The 22,240-nt window shown below is 31.1% G+C and overlaps 2 protein-coding genes across 2 annotated transcripts; one reads left to right on the top strand and one right to left on the bottom strand.

Annotated features, from left to right (window-relative positions):
- Positions 1 to 521: 521 nt before the first annotated feature.
- Positions 522 to 6,040, bottom strand: LOC106078498 (mitotic-spindle organizing protein 2B-like). Its single transcript, XM_056006648.1, has 3 exons — positions 5,944 to 6,040; positions 4,680 to 4,810; positions 522 to 1,927 (listed from the first exon to the last, which is right to left on the bottom strand). The coding sequence occupies exons 2-3, from the start codon at positions 4,805 to 4,807 to the stop codon at positions 1,498 to 1,500; spliced, it is 558 nt and encodes a 185-aa protein (XP_055862623.1). The 5' UTR covers positions 4,808 to 4,810; positions 5,944 to 6,040; the 3' UTR covers positions 522 to 1,497.
- A 267-nt stretch (positions 6,041 to 6,307) lies between these two features.
- LOC106078497 (protein rogdi homolog) lies at positions 6,308 to 20,338 on the top strand. The gene is made up of 11 exons (XM_056006292.1): positions 6,308 to 6,387; positions 8,616 to 8,687; positions 9,722 to 9,758; positions 10,239 to 10,296; positions 10,907 to 10,973; positions 11,191 to 11,277; positions 11,474 to 11,569; positions 13,283 to 13,381; positions 13,700 to 13,840; positions 15,646 to 15,729; positions 16,295 to 20,338. The coding sequence occupies exons 1-11, from the start codon at positions 6,346 to 6,348 to the stop codon at positions 16,328 to 16,330; spliced, it is 819 nt and encodes a 272-aa protein (XP_055862267.1). The 5' UTR covers positions 6,308 to 6,345; the 3' UTR covers positions 16,331 to 20,338.
- The last annotated feature ends 1,902 nt before the right edge of the window (positions 20,339 to 22,240 follow it).

Genomic DNA, 22,240 nt, shown 5'->3' on the forward strand with positions numbered 1-22,240 from the left:
GTCAACAGAATATGAACTCTAATTAATGAAAGTTCCTCTTAAGCCCAATTTGCTTCATTGTATTTTTTCCTTTTTTCATGACCACTAGTTATTACCAAGTGTTGATTTATTTCTACCCAGTTCTTAGTTTATTTCAAGACAAGTGCAAATCCTATAACTTGATTTTTCTATTTTTCTAAGCAGAATGGCATTGTCAAGTGAAATCATTAGAGGAGAAAATAGAACTTTGAAGCATAAAATATGAAATACACTCACATTTGAGGAAGTCATTTTGTTTGATATTATTTTTTTTACTTCTTTGTTTCAGTCACTCTTTGAAGCAGTTTCCACTATACAATTCTACAAGAATATACATTTCACATCAAACTAGTTGCTTCAATACGCAATTAAAAAACTTAGTTTGCATACTTTGAATGTTTACTTTTTCAATTTTATGATTATATTTTTAAAAACTAAGATGATGCATGACATTTTAATTACTTGTGCGAAACAAACAAACAAAAAACAGGAAACAAAACACATATTATTATTGTTTGTATTGTGTATAGTATATAGATGAAATCAGTCCATTTGTCAATCAAGTTCAATCAAATAAAATAATACAACACAATTTACTAAGTTATACAGGAGTTTACATAACTTTATAAAATCAATATCTTTTAGTAGTAAGAACACATTAATCACATAAACTCTTGAGACTGATCTAGTCTTAATGGAATACCAACATTGACAATCTAATTTAACATGTGACTAATTGGACAAAAAAAAAACATTGAATAATAGCTATTCAATATATAGTTTCAAATTCTTACAGATTTTGTTAAAAGATTAAGGCACTTTGGCAGAGGTGAAAAAGTTTTGAGAGCAGATAGTTAAAATAATTACCATTCTTGCATTGGGCATTGCTGACATCATACCATTAAGAATATTTTCTAAGTTGAAACTCAAAAGGTCAGAGATTCTTAACATGGGTTCAATAATACCAGCAAACATTACATTTGTATACAAAACAAAAGAAAAAAAAAAGCTTGATTTTAATTGAACAATCTTTTTTAAATTTGTTCCATATGCAGTATTGTTATCAGAGTAAATGTATTGATAATAACAATGAATACATTTTTTTTTAAATATTGCAAAGCACTAGAGGATTTGAGAAACATGTAAAACAGATTATTTGTATACAAAATATTGTGAACCTTATATTGAAATAAAAATGTTAAAAAAAAAACAAAAAAAAACCCACTGCAAATTAATGAAGTCAATTTTAAACAAAGAGATTTGAGTGCTCTTTTGAAAGTGGTAAAATATAAGCAGCATTTTATTAAGCTGTTGTTTGTTATGGCTTTGTTAACATTCTATTTTTAACTGTGAAAAAGGTTGTTCATGTTGAAAATGCTGGTTTCAAAATGAATAGTAATGAATTTATTTCATAACAACAGAATAAATAGCTTTGAGACATTCCTGGGTTTTGTTTGAGATTCAGTTCAAGTTAGAATTCTATCTCTTCTTATTCACTCTGTCCTTATATTTATCAGCCCTGTGGTCATCCACAGAACCTCTTTGTCTGACTGTTATGTGATGTAGGCCTGGCCGGTCAACATGATGGCCGTACGAACTGTCTTTGGGAACATTACCGCTAGAATAGTTTAAGACATCATCTGTACTGCTGTGAGAAAGATATTCCCCAGTGAAGCTCTTGTGCAACGACCCATTGCCCCTGACAGAGCGCTCCGAAACTGATCTGGAAGCTGCTAGCTGGTTGGTGGAAGAATCCTGACTTCCTATGTTTGAGAGCCTGAGGCTGTGGTGAGGCTCACCACTGCCTAGAAACCCAGAGGTTGATGTTTGGTGCTGTGTACACATAGATTTCAATGTGTCGACGATAGCCAATGGCGGAACATTAAATTTCAATAAGTCTAAAATAATTCTGAAAGGTAGAATGAACAATAAAGTCAGAATTATAACTAAAAAAAATTATTAAAAACGAAAAAAAAATTCTATAAAATTAATTATATGTTATATGTATATTATTAATATAGGGCGGAAAACAGATTGAGCTCTCAACATTCTACTTTTAGGACCATTTTTTTGACCAATTTCAAATTGGCTTTTATTGACATATTATATATCAAATTTATTGCCCAAGAATAGAGGAATTCAATAAAAATAAAATCAGAAGCAACAGACAATTATTTAACTTGAAAAAATGAGGTCAAACACACTTACCCCTAATAATGAAAAATCCATCACTCACAGAAGATATGTCCAACAATCCATGAATTTCACAAATTCACAATATTATTAATAGAAAAATGTATCACAAAGTAAAGTATATTTATAGAACATTTGAAAAAAATATATAAATAAGTGTTTTAAGACATTTATGCCTGTTAATTGAGCCCCCCCAGACCCCACCCCCTCCGTAAAAAAAAAAATTGCAAATTATACTTTATCATCATCATGAATAACAAAACCATTATCAGTTTTGACATAATATGTATCAAATTTAATGCCCAAGAACAGAGGAATCCAAAAAAAGTAAATTCATTATCATCAGACAAGTATTTAACATAGAAAAATTAGATCAAACACACTTACCCCTAATAATGAAAAATCCACCATTCACAGAAAATATGTCCAATATTCCATGAATTTCACAAATTCACAATATTATTAACATAAAACTGTGTCACAAAGTTAAGTATATTTATAGAACATTTGAAAAAACAAACAAACAACTTTAAAATGTATTTATAACTAATAAATAAGCCCCCTCTTCGGCCCACCCTACCATAAAGTCACTTTTTTTTATCTTCATTTTTTTACATACTATTTATATCAATATCAATTTTAGATAAAGGGTATAGATGTATTTTAGACTAGAAAAGATCTAATATTAAATGAAATATTATCAAGATATAAATAGATCTCTCTCTAGTTCATTTCTAGATCTAGGCATTAGAATTAGAGGTCTAGATTCTAGCCCTAATATTTATAATTGGCTTTTAAAAACTCACAGGTGCATGGTGTTTTCTGTTTACTATATATATATATATATATATATATCAAATAATCTAAGTTTTTGTATCTGTTGTAATTGTTGCTGAGAAAAGAAATAAAAACAACATTTATTTGGTTTAAATGTGTTTGTTGTTGTTTTTAGCGATGCCTTAAAGTTTAAGTCATAAGTAGATCTATTCAATAGAGATTTATTCTTAGATTTCTAGAATGTAGATCTAGACTATTCTAGTCTAGTCTTATAGACTACCTCTATAAATCACAAACATAACAAGTATTATTAGATCTAGTGTCTAGATTTACAATCAAATGCTTTTTGAAACAAAAATGTCAGTATCTGCTTTATTTTGGTAGCTCTAGATAGAATCTAGATCTACTAGTTACTAGATCTAAATTTTATTCTAAATCTACTGTCTAAGATTCTAAACAATGGAAGGAATATAGCACTCGATTTTTACCGGTCAGCATTTTTTTTTTAGCTCTAATCACGCTCACAAAATTTCTAGATCGAATCTAGAAAATGTCAGATATCTAGAGACTTAGATCTAATGTAATATAATATCATATGACTCTAAAATATATATCATTTCGATCTACTAGATCTATGTCCATGTATTGGATCTAGTATTACTAGATTTCATTTATTTTTGATCGCCTTAAAACGTATTCATTATGATCTAAAATAGATCTATATCTTTAGAATTCCAATTTAGATTTAGATCTAAGTTAAAAATCAATGTTTTCCTAACTTTTTTTACGCTGCAACCATGTACGCGTGTGTCGGCAGTTGTGCATTATGGCCGACGTATTGACGCCTATGATATTGACAGTTGCGAAGCACTAACATTAAAGCATAATAATTACCTTAATAGTCAATATTAATTTAAAAATTGTAAGCGTGTGGCTTTTACAGATAAAGATCTCAGTTCTGAGATGTGCCTTCTCTGACGGATTCCACTTGAATGAATAAAAAACATGTTTTCAAAAAAGCTATTGATGCCTATTTCCGGAGAAGCACTTCCGATCGGATAAAAAAATTAATTCTTTTTTTATTAAGATATATAGATATATATACGTATTAGTACTGATAATAAAACATTATTATTTCTCAAATTGAAAATGTAAAACGTTTAAATAAAATAGGCAATATTTAAGTGTACAAAAAAATAAAATAGTGCACGTGGACTAGCTCTGCACAAATTGCGTAGTGTCATCAAGGTCATTTTTTTTAAAATCTAAGACAAAAAAAAACAATTAATTCACTCCCCTCCCCCTGGATTTTGTATAATAGCCATTTTTGTATGGTAAGAATGTCTTTTTTATATATGAATATAAAAATTTATATGCTTCTTACCTTTTCAAACGGGATCACATAAATCCAAAAGTAAATCCTGTGCTTCGCATTTTGAATACTTCATGGAATTCACAAAACCATAAAATCTTTACAAAAACGAATTTCAACAAAATTTTGCTAACAAAGCTTCCACAAACATAGATCTATCTATCAAAACAAACAAAAACGCAACAGATGGTCTATTTAAGGGGATAATGAATTCTGATTCCCAAAAATGCATTTTCAATGGAAAATCTGTTTTCCGCCATAAATTAATTTAAGAATAAAAATAACATGTTAAATTGTAATGATAAATAGTCCTCCTCACTTGAACACTTGTGGATCCATGTGAATGGCAGCATGTTGGCTCAATAAGTACAACTCATTCTCATCTGGTGACAGTACTGCCTTGCTGACCAGCTGTGCATGGATGACTTCCTTCTGTAGCTTTGACATTTTCTGTGAATAAGAGCAAATAATCATTGACAGCTATTGTAAAAAAAACAACAGAAACTTGGTCTGTTTGTCTTTTCTATTGGTGTCTTGTATCTCTTTTGTGATGGTAAAATCACAAAATCCTGACCCAGAGGATGAATTTTTATTTCTAGAACATTTTTAGCTTCCTTATGAATCATTTTATCAAACAGCTGCCCAAATGGGGATTGTTTTTTGCCAATGACTTTACTAGCAGCATTTAGGATTCTCTGGAGTTTATTTTTATTTTTAGTGTTCAGATTGCCATACCAGGCAGTGATATTACAACTCAAAATAGATGTGAGCATGATGAAACATCGCCAAGGCCTTTTCACTAACATTTAATGAGAACATTTTTCTAAGTAATCCGTATTTGTAGTAAAATTTGATTTTATTGTCTAAGATACTACCAAGGACCAAGGTATTTAAAAGTTTGCACTATTTCAATGTTCTCTCCAGCTACAGTACCTTCTTATCTTTCTTTTGTTTTTTTGACATTTTAAATTGGCACACATAGATCTAGATTCTATCTAAGTATAAAAGATGAAATATGGTGACCATGATTCATGCCATACAAAAGTTAATATAATATAAAGTAAACTTTAGTAAATAAATGCAAGTAATAACTAATATCTATACTGTCTATAGTTATAGATAAATCATTTTAATAAATTGTTATAATATAGATCTAATAAATCATGTTCATTAATTTCTTGTAATCTGGTTATAGTTTATAGATCTAGTCTAGATCTAAATTCTAAATTATGTAATCAGAAAGATTTTAAAGTCAAAGTATTTCGTGATTAAACATAAATCTATATATTTAGCAATTCATAACAGGTATTAACATAATGATTACGTTTTTTTTTAACATTAACAAAAATATGATTTTACTGTTGCCCTTTTTAAGAATGAAATATAAGTCATAATAAGATTAAGATAATCATATTCAATTCATGATATTTATAAAAATAGTTTTGATGGTCCCAGTCTCTCAGACAGTGCCCGTGGAGCCTAATTTAATTGTAAAAATTGAAAATATGGATCGTGGAACTAAAAAGGTTGAGAACGGCTGATCTAGAGCTCTTTACTCATATTTTAAATTGAAAGTAATCTACCTGTAGACTAATGTTTACAGTGTTACACGAACATCGCCATCATTGTCATTATTAGATCTCTATAGATCATTTCATTCAAAATCATTGTTTTGATTCTTTCCGGCGGTACTAACACAAACAATGACATATTTGGGATTAGCGATTTTCTAAAATGTTTACTTTAGAAAAATATAATTTATATGACGTAAATATAGATAATTTATATTTAAATTAAACGATAAAAAACTAAAATATTTTCTAATGACAAATAGAAATTTGTGCTCGTTCTAGATCTAGTATCTATATATAAATCTAGCTAGATCTGCTTGGACACTGGATATTTGACTATACTAGAAAGTCTAAACTATCACCGTACAACTGACATCACGAGTGAAGTCCCTTCTATAAATATTGTCGTTTGTGATGGCGAAGTCGGCTAAGGAACAGGCTGAAATAATTGTTTTGGTTAGCAATATAGATTAGATCACACACTGCATAAGCAACTTAAATGAACAGAAAATATAGCTATGTTTACATTTTAAAATGAAGTATATAGACATAGATTTAGAGCCTATATTTGGTTAAGATAGATTGATTAAACGTTAACTTAATAGATAGATTTTCATTTTATTAATTAGTAATACGGTCACACTCACACTGTCACTCACTCACTGTGACTGTGACACTGACTGACTGACAGTAGTCAGTACTGTAACTGATGTCTAATCTAGAGTCTAGATGTTTTTCTTAGATTTAGATTCTTTCTAGACTCTATATAAATATAATATACTATCTAGATCTAGTTCTAGATCTCCTATAGAGTATAAAGTATAATCTAGATTCTAGAATTTCTAGATGTAGGAATGTAGGCTACTTATCTACTTCTATAATTCTATTCAGAAGTACTAGACTAGATCTAGATAATTAAACAGATTCTATCTAGATTTAGAATGATATATATTTAATATAATAATATATATATTGAATTATTATATATAGATCTAGATTCTAGATCTAGTACTTTTATTACACTAGATCTTGATCTAGAGTCTAGTTACTAGATCTAGAATTTTATCTAGATCTTATATTATAATATCTTATAACTTATTATCAAGAAATAATCAAGACATTCAAGAGGATATCTTAAATAAAAGTCTAGAATCTAGGCCTCTTCAAGGCTTTAATTTCAATTAAGGGAGGGCATGTGAGGCTACAGCCTAGGGAATCCACAAGAGAGGTGCCTCCACAAAAGAGATCTATAAAACATATAATATATCAAAATTTCTTAGGGTCAGAAATTTTTAAGTTTTCGTTTCAAACATATTTTTTTTGCATTTCAAAAATGTCGTGACTAAATAGTGTCCACTTTTAGCTTGCTCGGAAGAAGTAATACTTAATACATGTCCTGATTTACAACTGCTTCCACCAAGGGCCTTACCCTCCACATTAAAAAATGTACCCTTTTTAAAACTACACTATTATATGCATATTAAATATTTTTGTAAAAGGAACATGAGACTAAATTTGTACAAGAACTCTATTTCGTTCTTCTATAATATAGCATGCTTTTATAGAAGAATTTTCATTCATCTTTATTAAAGCTTTCAAAAAATTGTAGGGAACTCCACAAAAAACCTTCCCTGTGGCCTCCATATACTAAAATCTAGCCCCGCGCCTAGTACTCTAATACTCTCTGAGTCATGACTAGATCTTTAGAATACTATAGATAGATACCAGGACTAGATCTAGACCTGTTAGTGTAAAATTAACTATTTTCTGCTGTAGGTTAGGTGTGAACCACAAATATCTGTGTGGACCCTGTATCATTATGATAATAATAATCTTTATTATCCACCCGTAGTAATCATAGAATATTTTTATAGATCAATTATTTTAGGAATTTATCGGCATGCTACATGCTATGTATATCATGATAATAATAGATTAGATCTATATAAATCTATATTTAATAGATCTTAATGTCCTCTGAAAAGTCTAAAGCCATCTGTTTAAGCTTGATGTAAATTTATTAAAAAAAACTGTTTTAAGTGTTTTCTGTCTCATTAACACAATGACACCTTTTGTGACCTTTCATTACTGTTAACAGCCCCTTTATAAAGTTTATTAAATTCGTCTTTTTTTTCTTTATCCCCCCCCCCCCATCCCCCCAAAAATTTTGTACAAAACTTAGCATAGCAGGCAACTTCCTATGAATATATAAATATATCTTATTTCAACTATCTTTATGCTATATTTGAATGATGGAACCAATGAAAACTAAGAGAGAGACAATAACTAATTGCAACAAAAGTCAAGTGACTACTTTTTAATTTTTGTTCAAGGTCAGGTAATTGTGTCAAATCTCTGGAATCACGACATGGCAACAATAGCAACATTTTAAATGTTTGAAATGATGAAGGTATACAAACTATTAAAGTTGGTAAAGTTTGTACTTGATCTTATTCCATGTGCTAGAACGAACTCGTACAAGTGCTCCTTCTTCCCTAGTGCCATTAGAGAATGGAATGGGTTGGCTGAATCAGCCAGGAAAGCCAATGACTTCGCAGAGTTTAAGTCATTGATTAAGATGCATGACTAGATTGACACATGAAATGCGTAGGACGTAATTATCTTTTTTTTTAAGTAACGTCTGTAACATATAAGATAAGAATTTAACACATATTGCATTACAGAGAAAAGAACTTGATTGGCTGCTGAAAGAAGAAGTGAATCCAGTTTTACAAGATATTAAAGAAACACTTCAGGTAATTGCATTTTTTTTCTGGGCAGATACTTTTTTTTGAGGAGGGGGTATTTATTACTTTAGTGCGCATCTACCATGTCAGGGTGCACATGTCTCTTAATAAGAGCATATGATTATTAATAGAATGTGTAACCTATTGTTAAATTGCTTACATTACATCATTCATAACATTGCTTATATTGCATCTGCTATAATATTGCTTACATAACACCAGCTGTAACATTCATTACATTACCTCAGTTGTAAAACTCCTTACATTACATTTACTTAGTTAATCTTACCCATGGCTGAAACCAGACTATAAGGTGTGATATGGTGCAAGAGATTGTTGATTGACTCTTACGTGTAATATGCTGCAAAGAGTTGATGATGGATTATCAGTTATGATATGCTGTAATTGATGATTGACTAACAGGTGTGCTATGATGCAAGGGATTAATGATTGACTATGTCACTATTAGGTGTGATAAGCTGCAACATATTGATGATTGACCCTCAAGTCTGATAATGCTATAAGGGATTGATGATTGACTATGTCACTATTAGGTGTGATAAGCTGCAACATATTGATGATTGACTCTCAAGTGTGATATGCTATAAGGGATTGATGATTGACTCTTTGGTGTGATATCCTGCTAGGGATTGATGATTGAATATCAGGTGTGATATGCTGCAAGGGATTGATAATTGACTGTCAGGTGTGATATGATGCAAGGGGCTGATGATTGACTGTCTGTTATGGTTTGCTGCAATTGGTGATTGATTATCATGTGTGATATGCTGCAAGGGGGAGATACTTGACTATGTTATGCTGCAATTGAGGATTGACTCTCAGGTATGATATGCTCCCAGTGTCTGGTAATTGACTAGATAATTCAAATTTTGACTCAATTAAATATTTACTCTTTACCTGGTAGATCTCCACCAATTAGTTTCAATGAATATTGTTTGTTATTCTATTTCATTTTTTAGTTTACAAGTTTTATAGCTTAATGCAGTTTTAATTGTTTGTTTTTTTTGTTGTTTCCATTTTAGGAATGTTATGAGTGTTTACCTTTTCATGGAACTGCAGGCTAGTAGAAGTTTATTTTTTTTCATAAGAGTTTGAGATTAATTTTTTGCACAAGGATTTTTTTTTTTCCTCCTCAAGAATATTTATTTTAGAGAGTATTTTCAAAGTCCATTAAATTAGATAAATAGTCTGACTTTTTTTTTTCATGGTGATTAATATGCATAACCATTTGTCTTTTGTTTGGTAATCTTTTGGGAGAATACTTAGCTTATAATTATGTGCATTAATGATTCAGAGTAGATGTATTATTAAAAAAATTTTTATATAAAAATAAAATTTTCTATAGCGCAATTTATTGTAGTTATCTACGATGGAGATTTTTGCACACCCTTAACATTAAATTTTAATTGTCTTTTTAAAGCTTTTTAATTAGCAGTAATTCAAAATAATTTATCATTATTTTTTTTTTCAAATAAAAAAATAAAAGCATACAAAAAAATAGGAGTTTCTTTAGTTGATTGAACTTATATATCACTTCAGAAAAAACAGTTCGACGAGAAGACTCATCACCACAGAAAATCATCCTTAATTCTCCAAAGTACGTATCTTGAAAATATAAAACATTATTTACCCTTCACTACATTTTGTTGAAGAAAAAAAAAGCAAAAGTCAATGTTTCACAGTATATTCACAATTCCTCTTATCAGCTTGCAAACTCTACATGGGTTCAACATGGAAACTGGACACTGGGTGGATGGTTATTTTGAATATGGCTTTAAAGATCTTTCTAGAATTGTGACAGTTTCTGTACATCCTTGGTAAAAAAAAAAACCCCACCTAATTGGCCATCCAATGAAATCTCTGGTTTTAATGCTATAATTTTAAGAAATATAATTATCTTATAATGAAATTTGGCTTACATCTTTTTATTATGAACAAATTTCGGCCAAATGGTTTCAATAAGGAGAAATCACCAAATAGACAGACATACATATTTTGTGCAACTTCTTGTCTAGAGATCATTAGATGGATTGCTAACAGAAGACCTTGACTTTTGAAAAACTTATTGGAAAGACGTTCTGCAGTAATGACATTACAAGAAAGGAATAAAATGAGAGGTTAAAGACCATCAGCCTCGTAAACATTTTTATAAAGATGTAACTTGTGTTTTCATTTGTAATCATTCTTTGTGTTTTGTTTCATCACAGCAATGCTACAAGTGCATTAAATTTAAAGAGTATTGTTACACTTAGAGGAGACAGTATAGAAGGGGCTGTAAGTTTCTTCTTCTTTTTCATTTTATTTGACTAGACTGTAAGTCGTTTAGCTTCTAGATCTAGTTTGTTTCAGTCTTTAACAAAGTTAAATTCTGAAATAAATTTGGTCTGTTGCTATGTAAAAGAAATGTATCACATGTGTTGAAAAAGTTAACTTCAGAAATAAATTTGTTCTGTTGATATGTAAAAGAAATGTATCACATTTTTTTTGTCAGGAACTTCAGTTTAAGCATAAACAAGGTAAAGAGCATAACATTTTTAAGACGAAGCTAAAAGATGGAACACTATGGCAGCTTCCTCAGGTGATACATTAAACTCAAAATTGTTATTAAATTACACATTTTCTCATAGAAAGGGTTCCAAATGATTAATTCATCCTATAAGCAGTACCAGTTCTATTATTTGTGGTTGTCATTAAGTTTGTAAACATTACAAAGCCTAGTTTGTTTTTGAAAACCTTTTCATCCAGATCAGTTACATTCTGCATTTTTCATTCAGATTCGTGATGCTGGCAGTCACCTGTGTAATGCCATAGAAATTGCTTCTAGAAATGATGCAAACTATGAATTCAAATCAGTCAAAGAAATTTCTTTGGTATGTTCTAGTTTAAAATAAACTTATATTTCATGTACTTTACTTTAATGCTGATTATTATGCTTTGATGTTCTGTATTGATATGACTGAGACTTGGGCATTGGGCTGCAAGCTATCTGCATGTAAATCGGTCACCAGCAATATCTGCAACATCTTCCCCATTGATGTCCACTGCCTTGAGATGTGTGACATCATGTTATATGATCCCTGTTTGTGATTCATTGTTTCAGCCTTCATATTATTCCTCCCCCTTCTGTCAAGAACATGTTCGACAAAACTCATGCAACTCTGGGTCACAGGCTCATTTACTGATATTGAGCTATTAATATTCACTCTCAGTAATAAAGTATTCTTTGATTGATAATGAAATGTTTACATAGCAACTAAGTGGGAAGAACTCGTGATGAGTAAGGGCTTTGGCTCTGTAACTCTTTCTATGTGTATTTTTTTTTTATAGAAAAAAATTCACTTTTCTGGGAACAGCCAGACTTTGCAATAGGGTGGAGTAATTAAAACCAACAGAACTTTATATAATTTAATATATAATCTAATATATTAGATTATATTTTTAAAGGTAATGAATAGACTGAAAAAGATTAATTAAAATATTCAAAAAAATTATTAAATAAGAATATAATTGAAAAGAAATAAACTTTTTCAAAGATTTACGCTCAAGTTTAAAGAAATTTTATTATTTGAAATCAGAAAACTACTCATTTTGTCACTTAAAATCACATTAAAAGTGATTAAGATATTGTATTTTCTAAATTTTTTTTGGGTACCGTACTGTAAAATAGAAAAGTATCACTACCCCCCCCCCCCCAAACACACACACACACCCAAAAAAAAAATTCAACAAAACCTATAGATCCAGTATCCAATTTAAAACCAAAAAAAAAGAATAATCACTCTTAAATTTAGTTGAAATACAAAATTAGAGAAATAAAAATCCTGTATACCAAGCTATTCTCTGAGAATACTACCACATTCATCACAGCAAGTTAAGTTACTCCCTGTGAGTGACGCAGCACTGAAAGTGTATTAAGGTATTTTTTTCTTCTTCATCATTCTTGGTTTTATAATGGAGAGGTCAGTCAGATGAATAATCCTATAACTAAGATGAACTGTGCAGTGGTTTCCATAATTGGCAATTTGCTTTAATGACTAAATGATTAATGATCATTTTTTGGTCGCGTTTGGAAGGGGTAAAATGTATACTATATGTATGCTACAGGACAATATTGTGAAAAACCAATGTTTATTATAAACACTTGAACCTCTCAAGGCCTCATTCAAATGGAGTTTAATAATGATGTTGATGATAATTTTGTTATTACATGAGTGTGTGGCTAGTTTCAGTACAAATATTTGCTATTATTAGTTTATGTACATGGTCACATCATGGGATCGCTAGTGTAAATATTGGATTGCGAGAGCCCTAGAGATTGGATGCTAGAGTTATGCACCTTGGATTGCTTGAATAGAGTTCTGGAACTTGGATGCTAGAGTTATGCAACTTGGATTGCTAGAGAAGAGTTTTGGAACTTTTTATTGCTAGAGTAGTGGTCTGAAGATCATAGAATTGACAACTTTGCCAGCCAAGTTTAAAACATTAATTACACTACTAGTTAAGACTCAGTTTTAAAAGGATGTTGTTTTTGTTTTATCTGTGGCTAAATACAGAGGTAAAAAAAAAAATATATTCTGTTTCAGATATTGGATGAACTGATGGAAAGTTTATTGAAATGTCGCCAAAGTTTATCTTTACCAAAACGGAAATCTATCAACGAATTGCTAGAAAGCCAGAATTTGGTAATTCATGCTATAGTCACTCTTCTTCTTCTCTTTTTACTGTCAATCCGATGTCTTCTTTGGAGCCTTATCTCCAAATAAGATTAATATTTTTTATCAATTGTCTGTTTGTCAATACTTATTCATTTATAGTTTCAAAACACAGTGTTGAAAACATGACATAAATGCTTAAGAGATCGTATCCATTCTTTTTACCTATTAAATTTCTGACTTATAAATATTGTTTGTGCTAATATCAGTTTTACAAATATCAGTTTTACAAATATTGTGTGTAAGAAGAGGCTGTAGCTAAATGGTTTTTGTGTTTCCTCTGACCAGCTGGTATTCACTCCACCCTTGCCTGGGGATGTGGCAGTGTCTTTCTACATTTACACTTCCAAACTTGTGCTCGCCTTGTACTGCCTTCACACCAACGGTCAGAACAAAAGTGAGAAAATTGAGATTACACAAAGAATACAGGTAATATATTGCTTGGATTTGGTTTAACATGGAGAATACTTTGTTTTAACACAGAGAATACAGGTAATAAATGGCTTAGATTTTGTTTAACACGGAGAATACAGGTAATATATTGCTTGGATTTGGTTTAAAACATAGAATACAGGTAATATATTGCTTGGATTTGGTTTAACACAGAGAATACAGGTAATATATTGCTTGGATTTGGTTTAACACAGAGAATACAGGTAATATATTGCTTGGATTTGGTTTAACACAGAGAATATAGGTAATATATTGCTTGGATTTGGTTTAACACAGATAATACAGGTAATATATTGCTTGGATTTGGTTTAAAACATAGAATACAGGTAATATATTGCTTGGATTTGGTTTAACACAGAGAATACATGTAATATATTGCTTGGATTTGGTTTAACACAGAGAATACAGGTAATATATTGCTTGGATTTGGTTTAACACAGAGAATACAGGTAATATATTGCTTGGATTTGGTTTAACACAGAGAATACAGGTAATATATTGCTTGGATTTGGTTTAACACAGAGAATACAGGTAATATATTGCTTGGAAAAAATTGTGGTTTAACACAGAGAATACATGTAGTATTTTGCTTGGATAAAATAGTGGTTTGAAATGTCATGTAAAGTTTTTGTTTTTATTCAGTTAATTTATCTGGCAAAAATAGATAAAAACTGTGTTTAATAAACTCATTCTTTTAAAAATTTTTGCTAGTTAGTAATAATTTTTATTGTAAAATTTAACCAAAGAAAAAGTTTTTTATTTAAAAAAATAAACATTTTATGTTTCAATCAAGAAATATTTGATTTAAACTTTAATGATATCTGAGAAATTTTTTTTGCTTCTAATATTGAATAGAGATAGTATTATTTTATTCTTGATTTAATCTTTACCATCCATTTTGATATCTAAGAGTTTTGCCAATGTTTAGCATAAAACTATGTCTTTTGATTCTTTATGAGAGCAGTTAATATCTGAAAGAAAAGTCAGTACTTATTAGAAATGTTAAGCATAAAACTATGTCTTTTGATTCTTTAGGATAGTGTTCTTTTGTTATTGTTTTTATAGTTTGATAATATTAATTTACTCATAATAGTTATTTTTCTTTAAGACAATTCTAACTTTGGGGCTCGGGAGAAGTATTTCTGTTATTTTAGCTTTGGGCCCGGGGGGGGGGGGGGTATTTCTGTTGGTTGAGCATTGGACCCTTGGAGAAGTAATTTATTGTTTAGTATTTAGCTCTTGGGAAAGTAATTTGTTGGATTAGCAGCAATTGCTCTGGGGCAGTATTTCTGTAGGTTTATCATTGGGCCCTGGGGGGGGGGGGTGTAGTATTTCTGTTGGTTAAGCATTGGACCCTTGGAGAAGTAATTTATTGTTTAGTATTTAGCTCTTGGGAAAGTAATTTGTTGGATTAGAAGCAATTGCTCTGGGGCAGTATTTCTGTAGGTTTATCATTGGGCCCTGGGGGGGTGTAGTATTTCTGTTGGTTAAGCATTTGACCCTTGGAGAAGTAATTTATTGTTTAGTATTTAGCTCTTGGGAAAGTAATTTGTTGGATTAGCAGCAATTGCTCTGGGGCAGTATTTCTGTAGGTTTATGATTGGGCCTTGGGGGGGAGTTTTTCTGTTCGTTTAGCACTGGGACCAGGGTGGAAGTATTTCTTTTGTTTAGCAATGCCTATCCTTAGAGGTAGTACTAATTTTCATTTGCTATTCCAATAATTTTAATGACAGCATCTTAAAAACTGATGCAATAACATATATCATCTCATTCCACTTTAGGTTGAGGCCATGGTGAAATGGTTGAATGACGCCATTATCTTCTTTACACTGTCCTTACAGCAGTGTCAGCAGCTCAAGGACAAGGTCAGTCTCTATGTCTGCTACTTCTGATATCTCTCTATATAATTCTCTTCATGGCTCAAGAGTTTGGACACCAAGTAATGGAAAGATCACTCTTTTATTTCTGCAAGTCGGATGGACCACGTAATTTTAGATGCGAAAAAAAAAAGAAGGGGGAGGGTTGAGAACAAGTAGTATTCACAGTCACTAAATGGCAGGGCCAAGTTTCGGTAGGGATACGGATAATAAGTGAAAATTAAGAGCTTGTATTTTTTCAGATTTGAGAATTAAGGAAGATTGATGGGAAGTATGTGGCTATAAAGATCTATCTGTGACTTACTAACTTGTCCAATTCAAATATTTAGTTTTAGTAGTAATGATAAACTCCTTAGGTTTGTGTCCTTGTACAATATAACATGAATTCATATTAAACAAGCAAAAAAAAAAATAAATTTGTCCTACATATTTTCTCATATACGACTCTGAGGAAGTGTCATCTGTCAGTTTCTCTTAAGATAATAAGCATGTCACGTTTTATAAAAAAATTTTTGAAGGGTCTCTATTTCAATTCTTGTCACTTTTATTTCAGTTGATGGCTGTGTCTGAGATTTTAGAGAATCCATAAATACCCTGCAAGAAATTCAACATTCTATTCAGACAACTCTATAACCACAATATTAAACACGAAGCAACAAAAATATTGGAAGTCTTGAAATATTTCCCATAACCTTAACATAATCTTTTTTATTTATATTTATGATGGGTCCAAGCTATTCTATGAAATGTAAAATTTCTTTAATAGTGCTATTCAAAATGTATGCTTAAATTTTAATTCTCATTTTTTTTTTTTTTTTCAGTTTATTAAAGTGGTAGACCTTTTTTTTTTTTCTAAATTATTAGTTCAAAATTAGAGTTTAATTATTTTAAATTGAAAAAAAACTGACACCTTCAAAGTGTGTTTACTGGTATCATTGCTTTAACAAAATCTTTAATTGTAAAAAAAAGGGTCTATAATATATAATAATATAATAATATTGCTACAAGAGATTCTACACTTTGGAAGATTTGTTTTTTTTTTTCTTATTGTGCCTTAAAATATTTATGTTTATGCAGCATCAGCAGCTGCTTTGCTTGATTGAAATGTTTCATAAGAGTCATGTTCACTTGCTTACCATGGGAATAAATGCTTATGATTGTTGAACTTTGTTGAGCTTAGCAGATTTGTCAGTAAAGAATGTTAAACTTTGGTGTCAGGAGCAAACAGTTTAATCTTCATTTTGAAATATATAGCTTATAAGAAGGACTAAGCATTCTAGTTAGAAACTGGTCAACTTTTTTAATGAATAGTGTTATTTTATTGATAGGCTTAAAATAAAGGTTTGATTACTTTTGAATAAAAGATAGAAACAAAAATTCTTTTCTACATACTAATTGTGGTCAACCATTCTAGATTTTATTTGGGGTTCATTTTTCAAATAATATTACAATGGCTAAAACCATTTAATAGAAATAATTTTTAAAAAGTAAAACTTTCACTTTTTTTTCATTCATTCTTGTGTGAGAATGTGTTATGTACAATTAGGCTTGAACCACATTTCAAGCAATAGTTCCAGATATATTTAAATATTTGTAAGCATTTGTGATCCCTAGGATCATAAATGTAACTGCATCTTTGAAGTGACCTCTCTTGCGTCTGTGACAAGGGCTGAATGTATAGATATTAGAAAACTTTGGTCCTTAAATTATTATTTGAACTTACCTTATATCTGTCATATTTTATTATACCTGTCATTTTATTATGCCTGTTATATTTTCATGTATGGGGTTTTGTATGTATAAAAGAACTAGCTCCCTTTTCATTGTATAGTAGCCATATTATCCTGTCACAATACAGGTATAAGGTGTACTTGAGGGGATAGTATTAATGGAACAATAAGGCTTCCAAATCAGAAGTCCCCTGTTCTTAGGCATCTTCCAGCTCATATAGACTCTGCCCTTCTAATGGTCAGCTTACATCTTTGTGATGTGGTGGCCAGGTTTTAAAGCACTTGGCTTCAGAACTGAGGGGTCTGGAGTTTTATCTGGATGAAGGCTGGGGGTTTTGAACTGATATACATTAAGTAAGCAAAAGATGAGCTTTTCATCATCTGAAAAGGGTATCTTTACTATACACTGCTAAGCTTCAAATTTAGATTTTGGTTTATGCTTTATAGCTTAGCAATGAACATAAAAATTAGACTTAGTTTTTTCTATTTTGGTTTATGCTTTATAGCTTAGCAATGATGATGTGATAGTAAAAACTCAAACTAGGAAGAGAGATGAAATAAAAGTAGTTGATAGATCAGCCTCTTAGAAGGAAGTCAAGTTTTTGCCATTTAGTTTTTTTTTTATAGTATCATAGATGGCCAAGTTATTTTGTATAGTATCAGTGATGACCTAGTTAAGTTTAAGTTATTTTGTATAGTATCAGCGACTGCCTAGTTAAGTTATTTTGTATAGTGTCAGTGATGGCCTAGTTTAATTATTTTGTATAGTGACAGCCTAGTTTACAGTTTAAGCAGGAAACCTTCTTAAGCTATGTAGTCCTAGAAACTAATGTCTCTGCACCCAAACACTGTGTTAAATTATCCTAGTGGTTGTTTAGTTTGAAATGTTGTTGTTGAAACAGTGTGCTACTGTTGCTATGTTTTAATAATGAGTAGTAGACATCCTTTAGACTTGGGAAGATTCATTTCGTCTAATCTTGTGATGTGACTGTGTCTGTTGTGAATATGCATTCAGATTATGTCCTATACTGTACATCCTTTAGACTTGGGAAGATTCATTGCATCCTATCTTGTGATGTCACTGTGTGTGCTGTGAATATGCATTCACATTGTAGCCTATACTGTTATGTTTTATTGCTGACACATCGTTTGACTCATAGGAGCTTGTCTGCAGATGTCTTGTGTACTGATTGAAGCCAGTTTTCATGAGCTGGCTGTTCAAAGCAAGCCCAATTATTGCCTCACATTAAAAACTTCATAAAATTAATGATTAGACCTGTCTGTTAGTCTTATTGCTAGCATACATTTCCTTACAGGATAAAAATTATGTTAAAACTAAAACATTCTCTTAATCTAATATTTTGTTTTGACAGAAAAAGTCAAAATATTATTTTTATTATTCAGACTAAGACTTCTCTTAACACATCTTAAGAAATACAATTTTAAAATGGATAAAAGTGTCACTGATCTATTCTAAGATACAATTGAACAATGCAATCCTGTTGACTTTTTCATGTGTTTTGATGTCATGTGCCTAGGTTGTTGAATTATGTAAATAGTTGTCTCTCATTAATTTATGTGAAACTGCCTTCAGTTCAAAGTGCTGTTTAATATTTGTAATATAAATGATGTAGGTTATGTCAGTGAAGTGCACTGATTGCACTCAGGATGTTATTGAAATGTTATAAAGTTGTTACTGGAATGAATCCATTGTCAAGTTGATTGCGTTAATGATGTCAGCAGAGTGTTCTTTTGTTATCACTTGAATGAATGCCTTCTTGATGATGTCGGTTGATCGCACTTGTGATGTTTAGCTTGCACAGACTTGGAAATAATTTTTTTTTTGTCTCAATGAACATTCCTTATTTATGGCAGAAAATCATGTGAACTACTGCAATGAAAGGTCACCAAATTGGTTGTTAACTCAAGAACAATGACCTGGTAGATTTGAACCCTTAAATTATCATGAATAACTAGATTAACATATGTTTGTTTAAAAATGTTTTACATGTTTTGGATGTTCCTTCAGAGTTGAAGATAATTACTTCCTAGTCCAAACCTCCCGCAGGACGACGGGGGATGGGAGCGGGCAGGGTTTGAACCCGGGACCATCGATAAATCTGAACGACAGTCCAGCGTGCAAACCCGCAAACCGCACGACCAGGCAGCCATATTTCAATGCTTAAGAGGAATAGATGAAATGCAGTAAGAATAACTGGTTACCATTTGTTGTAATAGGTCAAAATTTTAATTTATAATTGAAATAGATGTGGTAAATTTATCTGGCCACACATTAAGGGCAGAAGACCTGTTGTTGTTTTTTTTGCCAGGTAGTGTATGCTAGAGTAAAGTAAAACATTGTCTGTAATGTACTTCTCTGGTCATGAATGTGATTAAGCCATAAAAACTATGTGAATATATTTGTATATAGAAGTTTACAATTCTAAATCTTTATTTTAATTTGCATAAGCTATTTAAAAAACAAAACTTCTCAAGAGAAGATATGTTTTTCTCTCGGGTGCCTGTGAGATATACAAGAAAAAGCTCAAAATTTTAGTCTATGAATTTGCTAATGGGTTTTCAGCTCTGATACATTTTTGAGTCCTACCAAGAATTTCTTTATTTATATACTATAGAATGCCACTAACACACCTTCTTTTTTTTTCTCAATCTTTTAATAATGTTACAATAAGATTGAATGATACTAACATGCTCGAAACTATTTCCTTGTTTTTTTTATTTCTTCAGACAAAAAGAAACTGTTTAAGAAAATATGTAGTTAATTAATGACCTATCTTTGTGTGTACAGGGCTGAGTAATCAGGAGTATAACATTTTTTGACTTGAATTAAATAACTGTGGAAATTACTTTGTTTTCAGGGTTTAATTTTTTTTTTTTTTGTTGAAACAACTGTGAATAACAGGAAAAGGGGGGGGGGAGGATTACATAGTTTGATCTATAGAACAACGATGGGATGAGTTACCATCATAAGGGGCACAACTCCTGTCCGTTTTTCAGGTCTTACAATAAATCTATCCATTCAAACTGGAAGCCATTTAGATCTATATGTCTACTGTTACTACACGCGGCAACTAGAAGTCTTATTATCACTTACAGGCTGTCCAGTTTGTTTTCATGTTACAGGCAATACATTATCGTTCTTTCAGATTGCTCTTTTTGGCCTATAATTCATTCAATTTCCTTGCAGAAGAGATCCAGATGTATAGATTCCGGCATTTTTTTTTAATCAAGTTGAATACACTGTTGTTCGTGTAAGATGGGCTGACCCAGTGGGGCCGAATCTGAGTTTGCGTTATACACGAACTCTTTTTGAAATCTTGTTTACTTTATTTTTCAATGACGAAATGTGAATGTTTAGTTTAGCATTTGAACATAAAGTAGGGATTGATTTTATTTTAAAAATAAAGTACTTTTTTTGCACTTCAGTGATGTAAAAATAATTTTCTTTTCCTTAAATAGTACTATCTAATGTACTTGTTGTTATTCTGCCAAGACATTGGTTTTCCTGGCTGACTCAGGCAACCCATTCCGCATGTCTGTGGATGTGTCATTTAAAACGTGCACGCTAATAAGTAGTGGAAGTCAAACTAATATTAGGTGACCAGATATCTCGGCAGCGAAAGCGGGAAACATATCGATCATGGGGCTTTAGGCTATCAGCACAGACCTATATATAAATATAGCACTATGGCTATCAAGTTTTACAGAGAATTTCCGGAATTTTCGCTGTCAATTATTAGCACTTAACGATTAGAAGTCATTACAATGTTCCCACCATGATTCCCACCTTGAACTGTTTAACTTTCAGTAACAGTGCTTGTTTCTGGTTAACACAAAACTAATTCAACAACTCCGTAGGCCGAAGAATTCTTCTAAAAAAGAAAGATAATTTCAAACCATTGAGCATCAATCATTCTTGGGATTCTTTTAGGTAGTGAACTTTGCCACATAGTTAATTTCGTGGTCAAACTAACTCATTATCATATGCGAATGAGGAAGTTCAAACCCGAATAATTGCAATCTTTCTCTAACATATTCCTTGCATGGAACAGTGCGATCTATCTGAAAGCAATAACCATTGACCAATATATATATAGCCTATCATGTACATTTAAATAGATTGATTTCCTAGAATCTTCCAGATTATGTATCTAAAAATTGCAAAACAATAATCATGAGACGAGAGTGCTCTTATCAAGACTGGACATAGAGATCTTTTAACAGTAACACTACACAAAAATGTGAAAATTTTCAAAAAATTGAACATCCAAAATAAGAGCACTCTCGTCTTATAATAATTATTTTGCATTTTTAGATTCACAATCTAGAAAGATCTAGGTAATCAATCTATTTAAATGTAGGCCTATATAAGATGATTAAAATCAACAGACGTGAATGTTTTCGATCTAGGTTTATCGAAACACTATCTCAATGGAAACTATCAGGAAATGGCTTTATTTCATATATTTGCGTGAATATATAGTTCTGTGGTTAAAAGTCCATTATTATGTTCAAACTCTATTTAAAAAATCCGCAAAATGGTATTGCATTATTTCTAAACTTTAAAAACTAAAGATCATTACTTTTCTAAGACAGAAATGATCGATTTTTCTAGATTCGGGGAGGCTTCCCTTAAAGCTTGAAAAAGAGTTACGTACATAACAATCTCTATTTATAGGTCTGTGATCTGTGAATTTGTTTCCGTTTTCCAGTCTTGGTCTAATATATATAGGTCTGTGGCCTGTGGC

The sequence above is a fragment of the Biomphalaria glabrata genome, chromosome 12, assembly GCF_947242115.1.
Source record: "Biomphalaria glabrata chromosome 12, xgBioGlab47.1, whole genome shotgun sequence".
NCBI lineage: Eukaryota > Metazoa > Mollusca > Gastropoda > Planorbidae > Biomphalaria > Biomphalaria glabrata.